Here is a 23,636-nt window from a genome sequence, read left to right as displayed (position 1 = left end):
ACCTTCATCACCGAGGAGAGGAGAGGAAACAGATAGAAAAGGATGCTCAGGACAGGCTTCGCTTGAGTAATGTTGTTGATGGCCTGTGCTCCACTGGGAGTTAAAAAGGGCAAGAGAGACAGCTACTTTGAAAATTTAGTATGTCTGATACCTAGTATAATGCCAATATTTTGTTGCATTTGACGTGAAGTAATTTTGTTTGGTCCATAAGTTTTTTTCTTTGTGAATGAATAGTTTTCTACTTTTGTATGTTACCTTGTAGTGGCATAGCCAAGATAACTGCTAAATTCAAGTCTCTGTCTTAATTCTAAGACCCCTATTGCTTTAGAAACATGTTGCTCAACTTCGGAGGCCGTTTTCTCCTTTTCGTGTTTCCTCACGTCGCACAATTAAAAGTTCTGTATTATCATAAAATATGATCATATTTACCTCATTCTAGTTTTAAAGTGTAGGGAAAAGGTGATAGTTTTTGAAAATAATATTAACTCAGTTTTGAAAATTCCTTCAAATGACTGGTATTGACGGGCAGGGACACATAGCTTTTTATCCTGCAGTTGGCTCATTTGTTTGGTGTTTTACCACACGCACATGCTCACACACACATGCACGCACACACACGCACACACACACACACACACACACACACACACACACACACACACACATGCACGCACGCACACACGCCCCCCACACACATACACACACACACACACACAAACACACAGACACACACACAAACACACACTTCCGCGCGCAAGCGGGTACACCCACACGCACGTACTCTCTCACACACTCTCTCTTTCAAATATATCTGAGATAGAAACAAACAGTTGTTGTTAGCGATCAGAATAAGTAAGCTTAATAATTATTAGACAAAATCTGATCAGATGATAGAAAATTGTGGATCTAGCAGATGTTTTGCAATGTGTGGGGAGAGAAATAGAGAATTTAGCTGATGTCCTGTTGCATGATGGGACGGACAGATGATCAGGTTTGTGTAAGTGTGAGTTCAGAGACGGACGGAGCCTTGGACAGGTCAGATGAGGAGAAGAATATACAATATTCTTCTTGCAAGTCAGAGTAACATTTCTATTAAAAAAAAATGAAGAAAAATTTTGTTTTAATTTTTTAGTTCTAATGTTGAAATAAGACGGCAAATGTATTCATACTTTACAGGACAAAAAACAACAACCAAAAAAACAACCAAAAACCCCCCAAAAAACCGGCCAACAAAAACCAACAAAATGGTTTCAACTTAAGATACACTAAAACACCGTAGTTGAAAGAAATGCCAAAATGAATTAGATAATAATATACATGAGCATTTTCCAAGACCGTGAAAATTTTACAACAACAAATAAAACCAGTGGCGAAGGACAGTTTTCAAGCTTCATAGATTATTTTTCGCATTCGGATTGAGAAATGCGTAATAAATCACCATGAACTATAGTATAGCACACGCATACCAGGTTTGGCAGATACCACTATTGTCTTATATTCTAGCCTTATTCTCCTTAACGGGTGATGTACATGATACAAGGAATCTCTAGGGGTTTGAATTTCTTTCAGTTTTTTTCAAGTGATATAAGTTATGTATGGTCTAATCAGAAAAATGATGACGGAATTTTTTTAGTTTATGAAAAAGTTGGCCTCTGGGGCGGCCATTTTGGATTTTTGGTCATGTTGCCCTGGCAGACGTTTTTCGCAGAAAAAATTGGAATTTGAACTGCAAACTTGACACACAAATACACAAACACATTATCTGTTATCATAGGCAAGGATTTTTTTCTAACATGAAAAAAAAAGAAAAATATCCATCTATCACAGGGCGACTCAGATGTTTGTATGTGTAGGACGGACTCTTATTGAGGACCCAAAAGTGACACAGTTTTTCTGGTTGGTCATACACATATATGTGAGGCATGCTGACAAAATGAGTTACTTTTTGCAATCGACAAATGGAGATATTGGCTAAAAATCGACTCTGGGGTCAAATTCGTAGATTGTCTATTGATGCCTAAATTTGTTAAGTATAGCATGCCTTTTGTTATTCTATACTTATAAATAGTAAAAACGTCACCTATAAGCGTGGTGTATCTTTTTTCCAAGGCCTCAAATCCGAGAAGTAACTCATTTCGTCAGCACGCTTCACATATGGCAAAGAGTGATCTAGAGCATGCACATATCATGCCCCCCCCCTCCCCCAATGGACCGATTGTTGGGTGCTTATTCAAGAGACGCTCATGGTGAAAAATGGACAAAGACTCTTCACTCTGACCTGCTCGCAGGATAGACTGTTACATTAGGCCCTAGGTCGCTTGAATATCTCTTTGAAGCGTATGAGATGATTTGTTAAAATGAATGGGGAAAAAGAAACCAAAGACTTCTTCTCTTTTCCGAGAGTCCGATGTCTGATCAGTGGGAGTTTTGCTTTGCTTTGTTTTGTCTAGTTTTGTTTAGTTTCTTCTGTTTGGGTTAGTGTAGTTTAGTTTAATTTAGTTTTGTTTTGTTTGTTTCTTCTGCTTTGTTTTGTTTTAATCTGTTTAGTTTAGTTTTGGTTTGGTTTCATTTAGTTTGGTTCTTTCTACAATGATTGTGTCTTTAGAGAGAACGTATATGTGAGGCAGAGTGGTGGAATCAGGCTCTCGTCAATTTTTGGGCATGTAGAGTTATTGGTGTCATGTTAAAGCTTGTTCGCTTGTCTTTATTTCAATGAAAATGATATCCGTTTATCTTGAGTACAAGTCGAGATATTTGCGAATGAAGGAGGTGGGGTCACGTGTTTTCAGGGGTAAAACTAGTGAGAAAATGGCCGCCAAAGATTGGTTATTTCCTTAGTGTAAGAGTCCGTGGTAACTGAAAATTTATATTTTTTTGTGAGTTTAATCAACGTTTTTAAGACAAATCTGTACAGAAATGAGTTCTTTAATGGGCATGAAAGGTGTTGAGCCAAATAACAAAAATTTGATACAAATTCACAAACCTGCGGAAAAATGCAAGTTTCTTCACTTTGATTATTTTGACGAGAGCCTGATTTCACCACGCTGCCTCACATATAGGCTTCTCTTATTGTGTTTTATCATAACCCTAACAATTGTCTTGTCGGACAAATTATATATTAATTCAGTTAAATCATACGATTCAGTTTGATTCTTCTTCATTTCGTCGTTGTATTACAGTGCTGCGTGCCCTTTTTGAGATCCTGTCTTATCTGGAATTTGTCTGTGGACATATTATCGTTTTCAAAAGCTTACCTCTCTCAACGATAAAGAATACTAATTGTTGTGCTGTTGCAGTTTACATAATTAGCCGTGTTGGTCTATCCAAGAAATAGACACAATCTATGTTACAGCCTTTATATCAAATAAGAAATAAACCAAATCTATGTTACAGCCTTTATATCAAATAAGAAATAAACCAAATCTATGTTACAGCCTTTATATCAAATAAGAAATAAACCAAATCTATGTTACAGCCTTTATATCAAATAAGAAATAAACCAAATCTATTTTACAGCTTTATATCAAATAAGAAATAAACCAAATCTATTTTACAGTCTCTTTTACTTACTTTTATGTTTACTTGTTCATCCTCTGTTGCCGTTAAACGTTCAGGACAGATGCAGTTTTCTATGGTAGGCCAGCTGGCAGCTCTTTCAATTTGGGAAATTGTAATTTCTCAGGGTTTTCTTGACTCCCTCAGTCTTTACCTTTTGTCTAGTCTTTCTCTTCCTTTATAGTCTGAGTGCTTGGTGTTATAGACTCTCGAGGCTGGCTGGCTAGGTGATTTTTGCAATAGGTAGCCAACCCATTTATTCTCGGTTTTTCTATGAAAAGCAGGTAGGATTCAGTAGTGCCAATAGTTGCTCTTCTTCATTTCCTTACCTGTCTCGTTTTCTGATGTAAGGGTTTTGCTGAGACATTTAATCTCGCGGTGATTTTGCTTTCATGGGTTTTGCTTAATGTCTAAGTCTGGCACTGGTAGCATAATGTTGGTGTAAATATTGAAGTGATACGCTGTCTCTTTGTATCCATAGAGATGTTTGGATGAGATAGAAGGGGTGCGCGCTGGTAGGACTGGTGGCAGCGTTTGCTTCTTGAGTTCGTATATAAATAGTTTCTTTATTTATCTAAAAATAAACCAGAATATAATTTACCGTCTCTTCATACACCCAATAAATAAACCAGATATATATTTTTTAGAGTCGCTTCATATACCCAAGATATAAACCAGATCTATTTTACAATCTCTCTTTGTTCAAACAAGATGTACAACGTTTAGAGAGTGTGGCATGCAATAGAACCCATTTGTATCACGGCTCAGAGGAATCAAGTGCTCGTCAAACTTTGGGCATGTGGAGTTATTGGTACCATCTTAAGGCTTAATAATTTTTCTTGCTTTTGATTTAAAAAGTACCCATTTCTCTTTAAAAGGAATCGAGACATTTGCAACAGATGGAAATGAGGGCCGCCTGGTGTCTGAATGTAAAATTCATGAGAAAAAGGGTAGCCAAAGTTTGGTGATATCCAAAGCTGTGGTGCCTTTAGAAACTACACATTTACACTTTTTGAGCCTTTGATCAACTGTTTTCAGTAAAATCCACGCAGAAATGCCTTTTTAAATGGACATAAAAAGTGCTGATCCCAAAACAGCAACAATTAAAAGAAAAAAAAACGATAAAAAAATAAAGAGAGAGAGAGAGAGAGAGAGAGAGAGAGAGAGAGAGAGAGAGAGGGAGAGAGAGAGAGAGAGATAGATAGATAGATAGATAGATAGATAGATAGATAGATAGATAGATAGATAGATAGATACAGAGAGAGAGAGAGAGAGAGATAGATAGATAGATAGATAGATAGATAGATAAATTGATAGATAGATAGATAGATAGATAGATAGATAGAGAGAGAAAGGCAGAAAAAATAAGAAAAGAGAGAAAGAGAAAGATGGATAGATAGATAAATAAATAGATAGATGACGCAGCCATCAGAATGCCAATGTCATAGTCTGACTTATGACTCGGCCCTATTGTGGATCAAACCCCCAGACCACACAGTCGCCAAGTGGATGCCTAACCCACTTGAATACAAACACTGGTTCGAGTAGAGAGTAATCATTGCTCTGAAAATAGCGTCTTGTCTCCACAGATAAATATCTTAATGGCGAACTTGTCGCCAATAAGGCCAATGAAGACAGTCAACACATTAATAATAATAATAATAATAGATAGATAGCATTTGTATAGCGCATATCCCCGCTCAACAGCAGGCTCTATGCGCTTTACACTATATTATTACCCCAGCAGACTATAGTACACTCCGAAACATTCTCAGCTTCCCGGGAAGCATACAGTGCGAGCAGCCGATTAAGCGCTCAAACACTAACAAACTGACAAGATCTTTCGCTGTCTATAGCCGGGTACCCATTCTCACCTGGGTTAAGTGAGGAAAATTCGTGTAAAGTGCCTTTCCCAAGGACACAACGTCGGGCCCTTGACGGGATTCGAACCCACGACCTTACGGTTGCGAGTCCGAGAGCCTAACCACTAGGCCACCGACGCCACATTGGAAGCCCAGGTCTATTTACAGCAGTGTTGAACGTACCTGACTTAGATGTGATAGAAAAAGAGCAACAGTAGCAACACACATGAAGAAAAACTGACCAGCAAACTCCCAGAAAGAGAATCTGAGGACATCGCATCACTAGAGCTGCAAGTAACAGGAGCATGTGGGGAAATGAGGGGTGAGCTCATTGACTCAAACAATAAGTGTAGCAGTGATAAAGACCAATATTCAGAGCTTTCCACAAACGTCGCCTTATTATTAAAGAAAGAACAATCAAAGAAAAATTATTCAAGAAAGAACAATCAATGAAAATGATTCACAGAGCAATCAGAGAAAAATTATTCAAAGAAGAACAATGAAAGAAAAATTATTCAAGGAAGAACAATCAAAGAAAAATTATTCAAGAAAGAACAATCAAAGAAAAATACTTACACGAGGACAATGTCCACCGAATGTGGCTTCTTTATTTAGAATAACATGAACCGCTCCAGCATACACTGTTTCAGGATGGAAAGAGGGAGTCGACGGAGCCTTGTGTGAAATATGCAATTTTCAAGAAAATATATATCTCGCAATACAGCATTGGATTCAGCAACCATTGAAGTGACATCTGTTTAAACTGTGACGAGCTGGAGAAGCATATAAACGGCACTGAAGACGAGGACTCAGAGAGAAGAGGCCAGAGGTAGAAAGACTGCTACACCACGCCAAAGCTACGCCACGCCAAAGCTACGCCACGCCAAAGCGGACATCACAAGCAAGTTCTTAGAAAGGCAAGCTGAAGCAGTTAAATCAGACCCAAATCTTGATGCATACACATTTTGATTTCCAGAGAAACGTATCTTGCATGAACCTCTCATTCAACGATCTTCTTAGAAGCGTTTGCTATGAATATATCATTTCGGGGTTCATGACTTGGAAAATGATGATGCCGTAATGAGAATATGCAGTGAGGCGGAAGCTGGCAAAGGGTCAGCTGAAGTCAATTCATGTTTTCTCAAAGTTCTCAAACAGAGGGCGCCTAATGCAAAGTCATTTAATTTTGTTCAAAGACGGATGTCCTGGACAAAATAGGAATAAAGGAATGATAATTTTCAATTACTCATCGAAAAGAAACATGTATGAAACAGTCTATCACATTTTCCTGTACAGAGGTCCCATTTTCTTTCCCAACGATGGGGATTTTGGGCTAATAGGGAAAGCGGAAAATCTGGAGAGAACCATGATTCTCACTGGTGAAAGCAATCAAAGAAAGTAGAAAATCACAGATTTTTCACTCTGAATTCCATCCAGCGGAAAGACATTTTGGACTTAATGAAATGTGCTAATGGGTGCATTTCGAAGTCTACTTTCAAAGACACCTCTGATAGTAATTTTTTTTAGCAGTGTCCACTGGTTCTCTTTTGGACAAAGCAAAGAGCCAGACAGAACACACTTTACTTAACACTTGCACCTCACCCAACAGAAGTTTTGTGCCGGTACACTGTCACAAAGTGGAACCGTGGAAGAAAGTGACATTGTTTAAACGTGGGATTTGATCTGTTCCCACAGCAGAGAAAAAAAATCAATACAACAAACTCCTGTGGATAAGGAAGCAAAGTTGAAGGATTTGATGGAACTCAGCAGTAAAAAGATCATTCCCACAAATGCCAAGCCCTTCTAAGAAAGTCTCCAGTCTGGTGTCAACGAAAACAACTCTGTGGAATAGACTACTTGCTGACATGGACTTGGGTGTTTTCCCCCTTTCCGATCAAATAAAATACCAGGTCTAAGGGAAGGTTAGGTATGGACTTAACCTTGCTATTGCATGCCAAAAAAAGAAAAATAATTTATTGAGGTTTTTTTTCCTTTTCTGCTGGAGATACTAAACTCTCAGTAAACTAAAAAATGTTGTAAACTTCTTGCAAATAAAACTTTCTTTCCACAAGTAGTCGTCGTTATCAGAATCATGTTTTTTTTAACCTTTTCTCGAAAATCTGAAAATGCAACTGAGCCTTGGTACAGAACTTGTCCCGTCACCTGATCGGTTTTATGTTGCGGTCGTTAATTTTATCTCTCATATTATGCATGGTTCAGACCCTTTTCTCGGTGTATTTAGACAACGTTTCCTTCCTTTCGCAATACACAGGAACGTCACCGGCGTCTGTAGTATGACGTCATGGCGCTCACCATCGCACGTAGAAAACACCTGTTCGAGTCCAGGGTGGGGAGGATTTGTTATCGCGTATCTCGGTCTTTCTGCTGTGACATTATATTCCTCTCAGCCCGGGTAGGCCTTGACAGGCAGAGTCGAAACCCGCCTCCTAGATGATCTAAATAAATTTTGTGTCCATGGGTGACAAACTCCCAAAGATACAGAGAGTGAGAAACCGTTCACACTAGTGGAATTGTCAATTCTAGGCAAATATATGAATATAAAGAAAAAGTGAGTCCAAACCGACGATCAAACATGCTTTGTCTGTTCAAATTTCGACTGAGCGCTGACTTGTAATTGGCTGCCCAAAAAATGTAGCTCACCCGTCTTCAGTTACCTAACGGTCGACCTGTAATAAGTAACATTTTTAAAAATCGATAGTGGTAATGAGTACACCGGGCCAGAGTCAGACGAAGCAAAGAGGTGGATCTTGAATCTGACAAACGAAGAGATTTACTCCTTTTGATTGAGGGTCGACATTGTCACTACGATGACTGTGACATTTAGATTTGTATAATGATATGCTGAATGTTTGCTCAAATAATCAGAACATTGGTTGTAATAGACTGTCTATCCTGATGTTCGGTACCACTAAACAAATCTGTATAATTATGTGACACAGATATCTTAACAAGTAATACATTTTTGTTATACAATTTTAATGAAATAAACGATATCTTACAAAACATAGCTGACATAATGTCAGAGGGCAATGCGAGAACACAAAGAAAGAACGTTGTTAAATAATCATTTTTCTGTCCTTGATTAACTCCTAGTTTCCTTTGTACTGGGCGTATAAATCAAGGTCTGTGCCTGAAATAGGGGAGGAGCCTAGCGCTAAAGTAACTGTGGTGTCGATGTCCCACACGTCTCTCCCACCCAGAATGTCGATGTCACATTTGTGGGGAAACAACTCAACTCACTTTCGCGACCAGAAAATGTCAACACCATCACCTTCTGGTTCATATTATGAAAAAATCATAAGCGACGAGCAATGGTATATTGTCCAAGTGGTCATCGTGGTGGTCATCTCAGGTCTCCTCAGTCTGTTCGGCGTGGCCACCAACATCATCAACATTGTGGTGTTTGCCAAGCAAGGTTTTCAGGACAGCATGAACATCAGCCTCATGGGTGAGATAGCAACTATCACATCTTCAGTAAAGTAACTAACAAAAAACGAAATTTTTGTATCAAACGATCATGGAATAGAACTCAACACACATACGTGAGGTGGATATAACAGACAGAATGTTGAAATATAGCACCCAGCACATTTACAATACCGTCAGCAAGCTGTGCGTTTGCTCTAAGCCCAGAAATCTTTTATTTTTCAGGAGAGAGGGAAAAAAAGGTGTCCTCGCGATTTCCCCAATTTGTGAATCGCCACTGGTTTGAGACATAATAATAATGGCAATGGGCGACTCAAATTGTGAATTCAAAACAAAACCCGTTTGAGGGTTAAAATGGCGAAAACACAAAATCATTTTTTAAGTGCTCACTAAAATCCCGAAACAAAATACAAAAAACAACAACAACCACCCATTGTAGGGAAAGGCACTTTCCATTTCTCAACTTCTGACGACAATTTCTTTCCCCCTCTCACGACATTTTTGAAAGACGAAATGGGAAAAAAGGCAAATTGATTTGTTTGGGTGCATGAACCCCCTCTTCCCCTACCCCCCACCCGATAACAATCGAATAATCAACCAACCAGTCAACCAATAAACCAACCAACAAACAAACCAATCAATCAACCAACAAACAAAGAAACAAACAAAGAAACAAACAAACAAAAATGTTGTACTGTAGGCACTTTCCATTTATCAACTTCGGACGACAATGTCTCGCAGCGTCTCTTAATTAACATAAAACATACATTTTAGTGAACTAAGGAGCGAAATACTCATTATATTCAAAAAGTCAACCAAGAAAAAATGCTATGGTGGATACTTTACGCCCTCATCAACACAAATCTGATCATTTAAAAGTCGACCGATTCTGCACTACCTGTCATGGTCAACCCGAACATTAATCAAAGCGAGATTCATGCTTTGGCTACAACAAGTTTATGGATCAAATATCCCAAAGCGGTAAAGGCGGCAGACCGTATTTATAGAAGTAGTGTTGGGTCCTCATACCTTACCCAGCGCATCCCCTGGTGGTGGATAGTGGAGAGGCCTTCAGATACCGAGGTAAGCTACTAAGCAGTCGCGCACAAATTGTTAGATGGTCGTGGAGAGCAGAGGAGAACCCTGGTGGCACAGGTGCTTCAGAAAATACCTCGTACATTCGAAGAAGGGACCATTTTGGCGATGTCACGTCCTGGAAATAAAGTCCTTAAATTATGTTTATGCCAGAGGTGAGATTCCAAAAGATATCCATGATTAAAACTTATAACAACACGTGCCACAGAATGTGAGATGCACAGAACAATAAGCCTTGAGAGTCATTTTACAAAACAACTTGATGCGAGTAATAATGGGAAGAATGAGAAAAAGTCTAAGACCAGAGATATCTAAAATACAGTTCCGCAATGATCCTGACAAGGGCATTCACCTTTTATAATGGAAAGATTTACTAAATCATGGAAAAACCTGTATTTATGTTTCACAGAATAGTCAAAGTTTTTCGATTAAGTTAGGCATGTTGGCTTATTCAAACTATTGGAAGAGCGAGACATAGATAATGAAATGTAAGAATTATTATTTAAACATGGACCAAAAAGCTGTTGTAAGAATTGAGGAGAGTTAAGCGAATATAAGCGGATTAGAAGAGGAGTGAGGCAAGGATGTGTTTTGTCAGCTGACCTTTTTAACATGTACAGTAGAACAATCCTTAGAAATATAGAAGAATACCTAGGTCTCATATTGAATGGCAAAAAGATTAATAGCATTAGATATGCCGATAGCAAAGCTTTAATGGCAGATTCAGAAAAAGACTTTCAATCTGTTCTAGATACTGTTGTAACGTAAAGTAAACATAAAGGGTTATTGTGGAAGAAAACAGAATGCATGGTAATATTTAAAAAGCAGTATATTATCCTACTTTCAATCGCATGAGCAAAAGCAGAAAGATCAAACACGTTCAGCAATTTAGATATCTAGGATGTATAATTACATATGATACCAAACGTTACCAGAAATGAAAAGAAGAATACCAAAACTACAGATAGTTTCAATTAAATGAACCCAATCCTGGGAAACTTAAAAAAATCTCAATGAATACAAAAATACAAATTCTGGAATGCTATGTATGCTCAACCCTTCTATTCTCTATTCGCTTTACAACTATTATTACCCCCAGCAGACCCTCTGAGAACACTCAGAAACATTCTCGGCTTCCGTGGAAACATACAGTGCAAACTGCGGATTTCACGCGCTCAAACACTATCAAACTGACAAGATCGTTCACTGTCTATAGCCGGGTACCCATTTCCACCTAGGTGAAGTGAGGAAAATTTGTGCAAAGTGCCTTTCCCAAGGACACAACGTCGAGCCCTTGACGGGATTCGAGCCCACGACCTTACGGTTGCGAGTCCGAGAGCCTAACCACTAGGCCACCGACGCTAGGCTGTGAATGCTGGACAATCCTTAAAGATAGTGAAAATGAAATAAAAGCGACAGAACTGTGGTTTTTTTTAGGAGAATTGTTTCGAAGGAAAATAAACCATTATTGCGTATTGCTTTTTTCCATAATGTAACATGTTTAACATTTCAGGGCTCGCTGTGTCTGACCTGTGCTCCCTGCTGACCATGATATGGATAAGCATCTGCTGGAACCCACTCTTTTACAACTCTAAGTTGCACTTTGACCCCAGGGATATATCGAACCTCACTGGGGCCATGCCCCATGTCCTCTTTGTCAAAATCGCCACTTTTATAACCGCCTTCATCACCTTTGAACGATGTCTGTGTATCGCTGTCCCTCTGAAGGTGAAGACGATCATCACACCGAGAAGGACAAAGACAATTATTATCTCCTTCTACATTGCCTTGGCTGTTTTGATGATTCCCTTCTGCCTTGGAAACAGACTTGAGTGGGTTTACGATTTGACCGCAAATGCTACTGTGCTAAGAGCCACGCACGCGGCTGAGAGAGAAATGCTAGAAGCCATTACATTTCTCACCCAAGACGTAATTGCTACGACGTTTTCCTTCGTCTTCGTCATCTGCTGTACCATTGTTCTCATCGTCAAACTCAAAAGCAAAACAAAATGGCGACAGGCCACTGTAGCCAAGTCTGATCGTGTAGCGGGAGGTGTTGGCGTCAAAGATCGAAAGGTTGTGAAAATGGTGACCTTCATCGCTGTCATTTTCATTGTCTGCACCGTTCCTTCCACGCTCTTGTTTCTCAACATGGTGATTGACCCAAGTTTTCATCTTGATGGTTCCTATCGAAATCTTTTTTTTGTCTGTTGTTCTTTATCATACCTAACCGAAACTATCAACTCTAGCGTGAATATATTTGTGTATCTGAAAATGAGTTCGAAATATCGAGCAGTGTTTATGAAAACGTTTTGGAACAGGAAGGAAAAATAACTTTTTGAATATTTTAAGAAAAAGTCTTTTTTATAATGGTCATTTCAATGAAGAATAAATCATTACCTTCAGAGGAAAATGTTTTTCTTTTTGATAATGACCGAAAAATCTCAGTACTGTTAAGATATTTTAAGATAAACTAAATGTTTATTTTCCAGATGATGGCATGTGTGTATGGCATACAATCACACAAGATACACACACACACACACACACACACACACACACACACACACACACACACACACACACACACACACACACACACACACACACACACACAAACATGCGCATATTCTCTTACACATTCTCTCTTCTAAATACATCTGTAAAATTACAGACTGATAAAAATGAACAATCGTTGTGAACAATAACAATTTGCAAGCTTGGAAGGAATTTGTGAATTTAGCAGACACCTTGTCATGTGTGGGAAGAGAAATGGAGCATTTAGTTAATGCCCTTTGTGTGAAGGGACAGACGAACGATCAGGTTTGAGTAAGTGTGAGTTTATAGACGGACGAACGATCAGGTTTGTGTAAGTGTGAGTTCATAGACGGACGGGTGATCAGGTTTGTGTAAGTGTGAGTTCATAGACGGACGGGTGGTCAGGTTTGTGTAAGTGTGAGTTCATAGACAGACGGTGCCTTGGATAGGTCAGATAAGGGGGATAAACATACATAAAGTTCTTATTGCAAGTCAGAGTGTTTTATTTCTGAAAATATGAAGACTCTTTGCAGGGAGGCTCTAATTTTGAAAAGAGAAGACACATGTGTTAACATTTTAAACAATTAATTTAAATTCAAAGTACTTTATTGAGTCGTAGTTGTGAAGGAAGCAAAAAGGTTTATAAAAAACGCCTAAAGAAACTCGAAAATGTATTCATACAATCATTGTGTTGAGATCTTGCATTACCCACTCATGTAGCATACCAATTGAAAGTTGAACAAATTCTGCATCATTTGGCGCATTAATAATTCATTGATCATAACAGTCGCCAGAGATATGGTCACTCAAAGGTAACCTTAAAAATCAGATTTGGCAAAATTGTGCGAACATTAAAAGAATCGTATAAGCGTGTCCGCTGGTGTATTGATGGAATGGATATGTGCTGCATATCAAATGAATGGAGAACTTTGTCAAGGTATAAACACCATTTCATTATGATAGTTTCAAAGCATGCTTTCCAAGAAAAATTGATCCTTTATTTTGGTTTTTTTTTGGAAGAAACAGTGGACATATTAAGTTGCCGTTCTAAATGAATACGTTCACAACACGGTGAGCTGGTCATGGCGACTGTCTTTTTCAAACGATTGCTTGACCCTCCACACTCTAAACCTTTCTGTTATATCTCCTCTCAGATATTTGTCCCTGGTAAAATGAACGAGCCAAAAAAAAAAAAAAAGACAAAAAAAAAAGACAACCTACTTCTGATAACTTTAAGCAGATGGGGTTTTTATGTTGTTGTTGTTGTTGTTGTTGTTGTTTCCGCTGGTGTATTGATGGAATGGATATGTAATGCATATCAAATGAATGGAGAACTTTGTCAAGGCATAAACACCATTTCATTATGATAGTTTCAAACAGATTGGAAAAAAGAGAAATGACAAATACCACGCAAAAGTAGGACTTTATATTAAATGTGCGAGTCAGTAGGTGCGAAGCGTCTTCATAACCAAATAAGTACTGCTTTCCTTCCTTAATGTAGTCAAATTAACCCATAGACTGTAATAGAAAATGGCCTTTTTAAATTTAGATGGTGAAAGATGTTCCAAACTTCAGCATTTAGCAGTGCGCAGGACACTCTAAGCTGTTTAATTTCCACATCAATACAATATTATTCACCATTTTCTGGTCACTCGTATAAGCAGTCACAAGCACTGATTATGCAAGCTAAAAATTAATGGTGAGGGAGGACGGACTCCTATAATCTCATGACTGCTGCACATTCTTGTTCTTGTTGTTCTTCCCTCAACCTTTAGCTGCCCTATACTCAGTTCATTGTAGAATTATATGTGAGGCAGGGTGATGGAATCAGGCTCTCGTCAAAATAATCAGTGAAGAGACATTTTTCCGCAGGTTTGTGAATTTTTATCAAATTTTTGTTTTTTGTCTCAACACCTTTCATACCCATTAAAGAACTCATTTCTGGGTGGATCTTTCTGAAAAGCGTTGATTAAAGGCACACAAATTTAAATTTTCAGTTACCATGGACTCATAAGCTAAGGAAATAACTAATCTTTGGCGGCCATTTTCTCGCTAATTTTACCTCTAAAAACAGCTGACCCCCACCTCATTCTTTCGCAAATATCTCAACTTGTATTCAAGATAAATGGATACTTTTTTCATCTAAATAAAGACAAGTGAACAAGCTTTAAGATGATACCAATAACTCTACATGCCCAAAAATTGACGAGAGCCTGATTCCACCACGCTGCCTCACATATTGACTCCTGTCCGCGAAAGGCAAAACAAAGTCAGCCACATTATAAAACAAACTGATAGTATATTTGTTGTAGGATTGCCATCTGTGCTTCCTTGGCTTCTGTTTGCGTATTTACCTCTTTAGTTGTATTTACTGTTTAAACATCTTGAGACCATCATTCATACCACTTGTTCAAATGCTATAATTACGCTTTGCCTAAAGTATGGATAATTATTTATTAATGAGGTATTTTCCCGATTGTTTTGGCAGGCCAACATAGAACATGAATTGAGGATTTCTTTTCATTTACAATTCAGAGAAATCATCTCTCAATATTTAAACATTTTTAACAGATTTTTCAAAATCCCCCCCCCCCCTCAATCTCCTCCACCCCCAGCCCATCCCCCTCCCCGAACAAACAAACAGCAACAAACAGGTATTCAAAACCAACCCCCCCCAACCCCCCAAAAAACAAACAAACAAACAGCAAAAACAACGACAACAAAACCGTACGTCCACCTCCCTTTTGCTTCCCCGGATAAAATAGTCTAAAATAATAATGATCATAATGTGTAGAGGGGGAGAAAACTAATGCCAATGTAGTATAATGGAGGCAAGACGGAGAAATAAATAAATTAATGTTTTGCGCCACTTCTGAATTGAGCTCAATACTGAAAACGTTTTCAAAATAATCAGATGGGATCGGATCGGATCTTAAAGCAGTAACGCAACCAAGTAGCTTATAATCTAGTAAGCATGCTTTCCAAGGAAAATTGATTTTTTTTTTTGGAAGAAACAGTGGACATATCAAGTTGCCGTTCTGAGAGAGTACGTTCACAACACGGTGAGCTGGTCATGGCGACTGTCTTTTTCAAACGATTGCTTGACCCTCCACACTCTAAACCTTTCTTTTATATCTCCTCTCAGATATTTGCCCCTGGTAAAATGAACGAGCAAAAAAAAAAAAAAAAAAAAAGACAACCTACTCTTGATAACTTAATGAAAGATGGGGGTTTTATGTTGTTGTTGTTGTTGTTGTTGTTGTTGATGATGATGATGATGTTAATGTTGTTGTTGTAGTTGATGTTGTGTGTGTGTGTGTGTGTGTGTGTGTGTGTGTGTGTGTGTGTGTGTGTGTGTGTGTGTGTGTGTGTGTGTGTGTGTGTGTGTGTGTGTGTGTGTGTCTGAGCGTGAGCGTGTATCTGTCTGTGTGAGTGTGTGTGTGACTGTGTGTGTCTGTGGGTATATATGTGTGTGAGAGTGTGTTTTTTAATATAATATGTCGCTAGCCGTGTGATTCAGCCGCCTCAGTGCCAAGAGAGAAATTTTTCAGGAGAAGTAAAAAACTGTTTTATTTCTTTATGCACGTATCTATGAATCTGAAATTCACATATATGATATGATATGATGTAAGACGATGGTCTGTAACTAACTTCTATGAAAAAAAGCTTTCTTGCGTAAGTGCTTTCCAAGAAAAATTGATCTTTTTTTGTTTTTTGGAAGAAACAGTGGACATATCAAGTTGCCGTTCTGAGAGAGTACGTTCACAACACGGTGAGCTGGTCATGGCGACTGTCTTTTTCAAACGATTACTTTACCCTCCACACTCTAAACCTTTCTGTTATATCTCCTCTCAGATATTTGCCCCTGGTAAAATGAATGAGCAAAAAAAAAAAAAAAAAAAAGACAACCTAGATCTACTTCTGGTAACTTTAAGCAGATGGGGTTTTTATGTTGTTGTTGTTGTTGTAGTTGTTGTTGTTGTTGTTGTTGTTGTTGTTGTTGTTGTTGTTTTTGTTGTAGTTGTTGTTGTTGTTTTTCTGTCATTGTTTGTACTTTTCCTTCCTCTTGGACACAGTTTCGATGATTTAGGATGTAGGTTTCGAACTAGGCTCAGAGACATACAATATAACAGCAGAAAAACCGATATACTGTACTCGATAAAGTTCTCGCCACATAGGAATCGAACTCGGGTCTTCTGCATGTGACAGCTACACGCCTAACCGCAACACCACAGACTCCGGTGCAGCGAGACATGAGCAAGGAAATCGTTTGTTTGTTTGTTTGTTTGTCTGTTCGTTTTCTACTTGGTTAGCTTGTTCAACTGAAAAAGCAGAGGCACTTTGAAACATTAACCGTCAATAGGTGCTCGAGAAAAGCAAGCAAGACAGAGAGAAGCAAAAGAGGGGCAATAAAACCAAGTAGTGGGGTCTGCCATCGGCACCCTCCAACCACTCGCGGGCAGGGGGTCAAGGGTAGCAACACTTCCCAAATACAGTCGAACCTGTGTAAGACGGCCATCCATTGTCAAGGAGAAAAGTGGCCGTATAAGACAAGTGGCCGTCTTAGGCAGGACTGATCAAGATGAAGAAAACAAACAAACCCTTCCTTTCTGAGGTCCCAACCGAAGATAGCCGCATTGTTGTTGTTGTTGTTGTTGTTGTTGTTGTTGTTGTTGTTTTCGCTGTGTTTTTTTTTCTTTCTTTCCCCTTTTGTTGCTGCATTTGTGCAAGGGCGATAATAAAACGAAATGTGTCAGACAGGGAGGACCGATTGCTTTGGTAAAACATACACATGGGTCGCCACCACTCGGAGAACGAGCGACGCTTCTGTCTCAAGCTCATGTTAACGTCCATTGTTACATTGTCACAGACTGGGTAAACAGTGACCACTCATCTCACTTACGATTTGTGTATGAGTTCTGGGCGGGGCTTATGGGTTATGAGGGATCACACGCTCACTTCAATGGCAGATGAAAACAATTTACCTATTGGTCAACAGTGGGAGGGGCCTCAACAGTGGGAGGGGCCTCAACAGTGGGAGGGGCCTACGCAACATGATCGGTTGGAGGGACTACCTAACAACAACGACAGGGGATTGAATTATGACGGCTCGCCCTCAACGCTAGGGGCCAATGCACAATTTATGACAAAACGTAATGGAGTCAGTAAGGTGGTCGTCTAAGACAGGTGTCATTGCTTGGTGAGATAGGGGGTTGTGCATTACATCTATGGGGTTGTGTGTTACATCTATGGGGTTGTGCATTACATCTATGGGGTTGTGCATTACATCTATGGGGTTGTGCATTACATCTATGGGGTTGTGCGTTACATCTATGGGGTTGTGTGTTACATCTATGGGGTTGTGTGTTACATCTATGGGGTTGTGCATTACATCTATGGGGTTGTGCATTACATCTATGGGGTTGTGCATTACATCTATGGGGTTGTGCGTTACATCTATGGGGTTGTGTGTTACATCTATGGGGTTGTGCGTTACATCTATGGGGTTGTGTGTTACATCTATGGGGTTGTGTGTTACATCTATGGGGTTGTGCATTGCATCTATGGGGTTGTGCATTACATCTATGGGGTTGTGTGTTACATCTATGGGGTTGTGCATTACATCTATGGGGTTGTGCGTTACATCTATGGGGTTGTGCATTACATCTATGGGGTTGTGCATTACATCTATGGGGTTGTGCATTACATCTATGGGGTTGTGCGTTACATCTATGGGGTTGTGCGTTACATCTATGGGGTTGTGTGTTACATCTATGGGGTTGTGCGTTACATCTATGGGGCTGTGTGTTACATCTATGGGGTTGTGTGTTACATCTATGGGGTTGTGTGTTACATCTATGGGGTTGTGCATTACATCTATGGGGTTGTGTGTTACATCTATGGGGTTGTGCATTACATCTATGGGGTTGTGTGTTACATCTATGGGGTTGTGCATTACATCTATGGGGTTGTGTGTTACATCTATGGGGTTGTGCATTACATCTATGGGGTTGTGTGTTAAAATAATATGGTGACTGCGGCCGCGTTGGACAAGTGCCCGTTTTTACACAGTTAAATTTTATAGAAAAGACGCAAAGGGGGATATGGAAAGTGGCCGTTTGTACAGGTGACCGTCTTATAGAGATGGCCGTCAGGGCAGGTTCGACTGTATAAAGTTGAGAGTAATTATTTTAGCTATTTGTTTGGGTCTTCTGCGGCAGGACTGTTTTTGGCCTCAAGGAGTTGGTAAAAAAGACCATTCATCCTAACGTTTAATTTGTACTGGATGTTTTTGTTCACTGTGTATTGTTTTAGAATGATATCATGCTCGCTAGACTAACAATGTATAATAAAGAAAAAAGCATACAGCTTATTTATTATTATTAAAACACATTTTTAACAACTCAGAAAACTCCAACAAAGCAAGACAAACCACCAAATATTAAGTGCAAAAGAGACTAGTCTACACGAGAGGAAAATTCTAGGCAAATAATTATAATGACGTGAGGACAAATCGATGATCAAACTAGCGCCGTGTTACTCATTGCCACCGTGGCAATTTATTGAAATAAACCCTTGGCTCACCTGTCTGCACTTTCCTAAAGGTCGACCTATGATAGCATTTAGCTGCATAAGAAAAAAATCAGTTGTGGTAATGAGCACACGTGGAATAATCCAGACGAAACAAAGAATTGTACAATGTATTTTGATTCTGACAAAGGTGAAAGAAACTGCCTTTTTTTTTACCACACTCAGGGAATTGTTTTTAATACTTCACTTTCGGTGAAAAAAATGAAATGGTATGGGTTTAATATCCCTATCAACACTATTAGGTTATTAAAGAAAGGACCGAGCCACGTGGGAAATTCGTGTAAAGTGCCTTTCCCAAGTACACAACGTCGGACCGAGCTGAGACTCGAGCTCCCGAATCCGCAATCTCACGATTACGAGTCCGGTAGCCTAACCACGCACTTTCGGTGAAATAAATCCTAATATAACAAACGTGAAATTTTATAGGAAGATATCTACGGCTTGAAATGATATAAGCTGTAATCAACATTTGCATAAACTACTCCGCGGACTACATTTGCCTTCTAACCTGCTCTAAGCAAAGTATAGACTTAACTGTGAGGTCAAAAATTCGTGGCGCAACTTACTGTTAAATATTTCCTAAAATATTAAACATAAACTCTCCAGTTTTTGCACATGGACTTGTATCAATTTGTCTTAACAGATCAATATTTTTGTAAACTCCAGGTAGCTGTATTCTAGAAAATTCCTTTATAAAGACAAATAAAAATATCTAAGTTGGAGGTTTCTACAGATTTTAAAAGGTTTACTGCGGGGGTAATATCGCTTTTAAAATCAAGTCCGTCATTTTTTCAGGTTCTAATCGCGACAGTATGCTTATTAAATGCATGTTTTAAGACCATCTAGTACAAAATGTGTTCACTATAAAATCATTTTCTTGTAACGCGTTTTGCCTCTAAAAAGAAATCTGTAAATTCAAGTTGTTTGCAAATCGTCAAAAGTGGCGCTACAGCGTAGGAACATAATAATATGACACTGGGCTACTCAAATCGCGAGTTCAAAACTTTGTTTTTGGTCACGTAAAATGCACAAAACGAATTAAATTTTTTTAAAAATAAAGTAAAGTAAGCACACAACAACCATCCTCCCCAAAAAAGAAATAAGATAAATTAAAAATTAAAAAATCTGTTGTACAGTAAGTACTTCCCATTTTTCTACTTTTGAAGAGAACTCCCTTCTCTCCTTACGTAAAACATAAATTGTAATGAACTGAGTGACAAAGTAATAATTATCTTCGAAAGCTCAACAAAAATACTATACGATCTCAACAACACATTTCTGATCATTTTGAAAGCGGTCGCTTCTGCGCTGCCTGTCATGTCCAGCCCGGGCTAGGGTCAGGGTGGAAGGGAGGGGTGTGGGGTGGGGGGGTGGGGGGCAACATTTTCAGCAGACGAAGATACTCGATAAAAATTCCTCCCCTATCTTGAACAAACTCATAAGTATTTACTGCGCGGGACAGCAAAGCTTCTAACTGATTCACAACAAAGGCGGGCTACCCATATAGTGAACAAAGTTTGAAAGACTGGTCATTTGACTCCAGACTTTTATGCTGTTTAAAAAACAATAAAAAATCTCAACAGAAAACATCCAGTGGCTACAACAAGTCTAGAGATCTAATATCCCAAATCGGTTTAGATAAAACACCGTATTTACTAAAGAAGTTTTGGGTCCTGAAACCTTACCCAGTCCGTCCCTGGGTAATGGATAGGGGAAAGACCTGTAGGTATGGAGGGGAGCTGCTAAACAGCCACGAGCCAATTTGAAATGATTGTGGAGAGTAGAGGAGAGCCCTGGTGCCACAGGTGCTTCAGAAAATCCCACGTACACTCAAAGAAGAGACCATCTTTGCGATGGGAGGCGCCATAAATCCTATCAATGCCCCTACTGCTTTGTGGGTTGTCTACAGGTGACAAAGGCTCGCAGAGAAAACTGTACATCAACCAGCAGTTGGCATCAGGAAGCCGCTGCTGTAACCTCCAAACAACAATCATAGAAAAGCAAACGACGTACAAGCTGTCATTAGGAAAACGTAACACGGCTAAATCACATTGCTTGATAATATCCCAGTTGAAGCGATTGTCACGCAAGAAGAACTAGGCACTGAAATAACAACAAACCTCTTAACTGTTATCTACGACAGCGGTGCGATTCCAGAAGATATGAGTCAGTTTTATAACATATTCTAAAATACCAGGAGCCACTGAATGTGAGATGTGTAAGATACCTTACGCCCTTGTCTACCCAATTTTGATCTTTTAGAAGGCGTCTGCTTCTGCGCTACCTGTCATGACCAACTCGAACATTAATCAAAGAAAAGCACACGCAGTGGCTACAACATGTTTGAGGATCAAATATCCCAAATCGGTAAAGACGGAAAACTGCATTACTGAAGTAGTGTAGGGTCCTCATACCTTACCCAGCGCGTCTCCGGGTGGAGAGGTGAGAGACCTTCAGATATGGAGGTAAGCTACTAAGCAGTCGCCCACCAAAATGTGAGACGGTCGTGGTGAGTAGAGGATAACCCTGGTGGCACAGGTCCTTCAGAAAATATCCCATACACACAAAGAAGGAACCATCTTGACGATGTTAAGTCCTGGCAACAAAGCCCTTAAATTCTATCTATGCCAGCGATGAGATTCAAAAAGCTATTCACGATTAAGACCTATAACACGACGAGTGACTGAATGTGAGAATCATAGAACAATACGCCTTATGAGTCATTTTACAAATATTTTGCTGCGAGTAATAATGAGAGGAATGAGAAAAGTCTCAAACCAGAGATACCTAAAACACAGTTCCGCTTTGATACTGACAAGGGCACTAGAATTTTTACATTCACCTTTTTAATAGAAAGACGTATTGAATAATTGAAAAAAAACCCTTGTATTTATGTCTTACAGATTTCTCAAAGGTTAGACATGGTAGTTTATTCTAACTATTGGAAGAGCTAGACATCAATGAAAAAGATCTAAGAATTATTAGAGATTTGTACTTGGACCAGTAAGCTGTTGTGAGAACTGAGGGAGAGTACAGCAAATATAAGCAGATAGAAGAGGAGAGAGTCAAGGATGTGTTATGTCCCCAGACCGCTTTAAGATGTACAGTGAAACAACCCTTAGAAATACAGAAGAATGCCCAGGTCTCTAAGTTAATGGCAAAAGTATAAATAGCACTAGAAATGCCGATGGCAGAGGTTTAATACCCGATTCAGAGGAAAGACTTTTAATCTGTTCTAAACACTGTTGTAACAGAATGTAAACGTAAAGGGTTATTGTGACATATGAAGATAACAGAATACATTGTGCACGGTAATATTAAATTAAGCAGTAAATCATACTTGCAATCTCATAAGCAAAAGCGAAAAGATAAAATTGATCAACAGTTTTAATATATAGGATATATAATTACTTATGATACAAAATGTTCCACAGAAAGAAAACGAAGAATAACAAAAAGTACAAATAATTTAAATAAAAGGAGCCTAATCCTGGAAAAAAAAATCTCAATGAATACAAGATGAAAATTCTGGAATAATTTGCATGCTCAACTCTTCGATATTGCCCTGAAGAGGTTGGAGAGCTTAAACAGATTGGTGATGGGGAAAGATAAAAATTGTAGCTTTTTAGAGAGCATCAGAACAAAGGAATGGATAGAGAACCAAAATGCCGATGTTGCAGATCTGGCACTTGATGATGATGATGATTTACTGAAGAAGAAATAGAATGAAATTTCACTTTAGCTTGGTTTAATTCTTTACATGTCAGAGGGTTTCCACAGTCGTGTCACCCAACCTGCAAGAGAGAGAGAGAGAGAGAGAGAGAGAGAGAGAGAGAGAGAGAGAGAGAGAGAGAGAGAGAGAGAGAGAGAGAGAGAGACAGAGACAGAGACAGAGACAGAGAGACAGAGAGACAGAGAGAGTGAGAGAGAGAGAGAGAGAGAGAGAGAGAGAGAGAGAGAGAGAGAGAGAGAGAGAGAGAGGAGGGGTCATTATTGTATATTGCATTTTCCATTTCTCAAAAAGTTCATCATTTCAGGGATCGCTGTGACTGACCCGTGGTCCCTGCTGCCCACGATATGGCTAAACATCAACGCGAACCCTCTCTTCTACCAGTCTGTTGCCCTATGACCCTAGGGATATTATGCAACTCACGCGGGCCGTGCCTCATATCATCTTTGTCAAAATCGCCACTTTTATCACCGCCTTCATCACCTTTCGAAAGATGTCTGCGTATCGCCGTCCCTCTGAAGGTGAAGACGATCATCACACCGAGAAGGACAAAGACAATTAATATCTCCATCTACATTGTCGTGTCTGTATTGAGGATCCCCTTCTGCCTTGGAAACAGACTTGAGTGGGTTTTCGATTTCACAACAAATGCTACTCTGCTAACAGCCACGTTCACGGCCGAGAGAGAAATGCTAGAAGCCATTACAGTTCTCAACCAAAGCATATTTGCTACAACATTTTCCTTCGTCTTCGTCATCTGCTGCACCGTCGTTCGTGTTGTCAAACTCTACTGCAAAACAAAATGGCGACAGGCCACG

At 39.2% G+C, this 23,636-nt stretch overlaps 1 protein-coding gene across 1 annotated transcript; it reads left to right on the top strand.

Moving 5' to 3' along the window:
• The first annotated feature begins 8,693 nt into the window (after positions 1–8,693).
• On the top strand, positions 8,694–23,217 carry LOC101852586. The gene is made up of 5 exons (XM_005111667.1): positions 8,694–8,886; positions 9,903–9,947; positions 11,473–12,141; positions 20,998–21,060; positions 23,126–23,217. Exons 1-5 carry the CDS (start codon positions 8,694–8,696, stop codon positions 23,215–23,217), a joined length of 1,062 nt encoding a protein of 353 aa, XP_005111724.1.
• Positions 23,218–23,636: the final 419 nt, after the last annotated feature.

The sequence above is a fragment of the Aplysia californica genome, unplaced genomic scaffold, assembly GCF_000002075.1.
Source record: "Aplysia californica isolate F4 #8 unplaced genomic scaffold, AplCal3.0 scaffold01098, whole genome shotgun sequence".
Classification (NCBI taxonomy): Eukaryota; Metazoa; Mollusca; class Gastropoda; order Aplysiida; family Aplysiidae; genus Aplysia; species Aplysia californica.
Note: the sequence above shows the minus strand (reverse complement) of the source record. Positions and strands in the feature narration are given on the sequence as shown.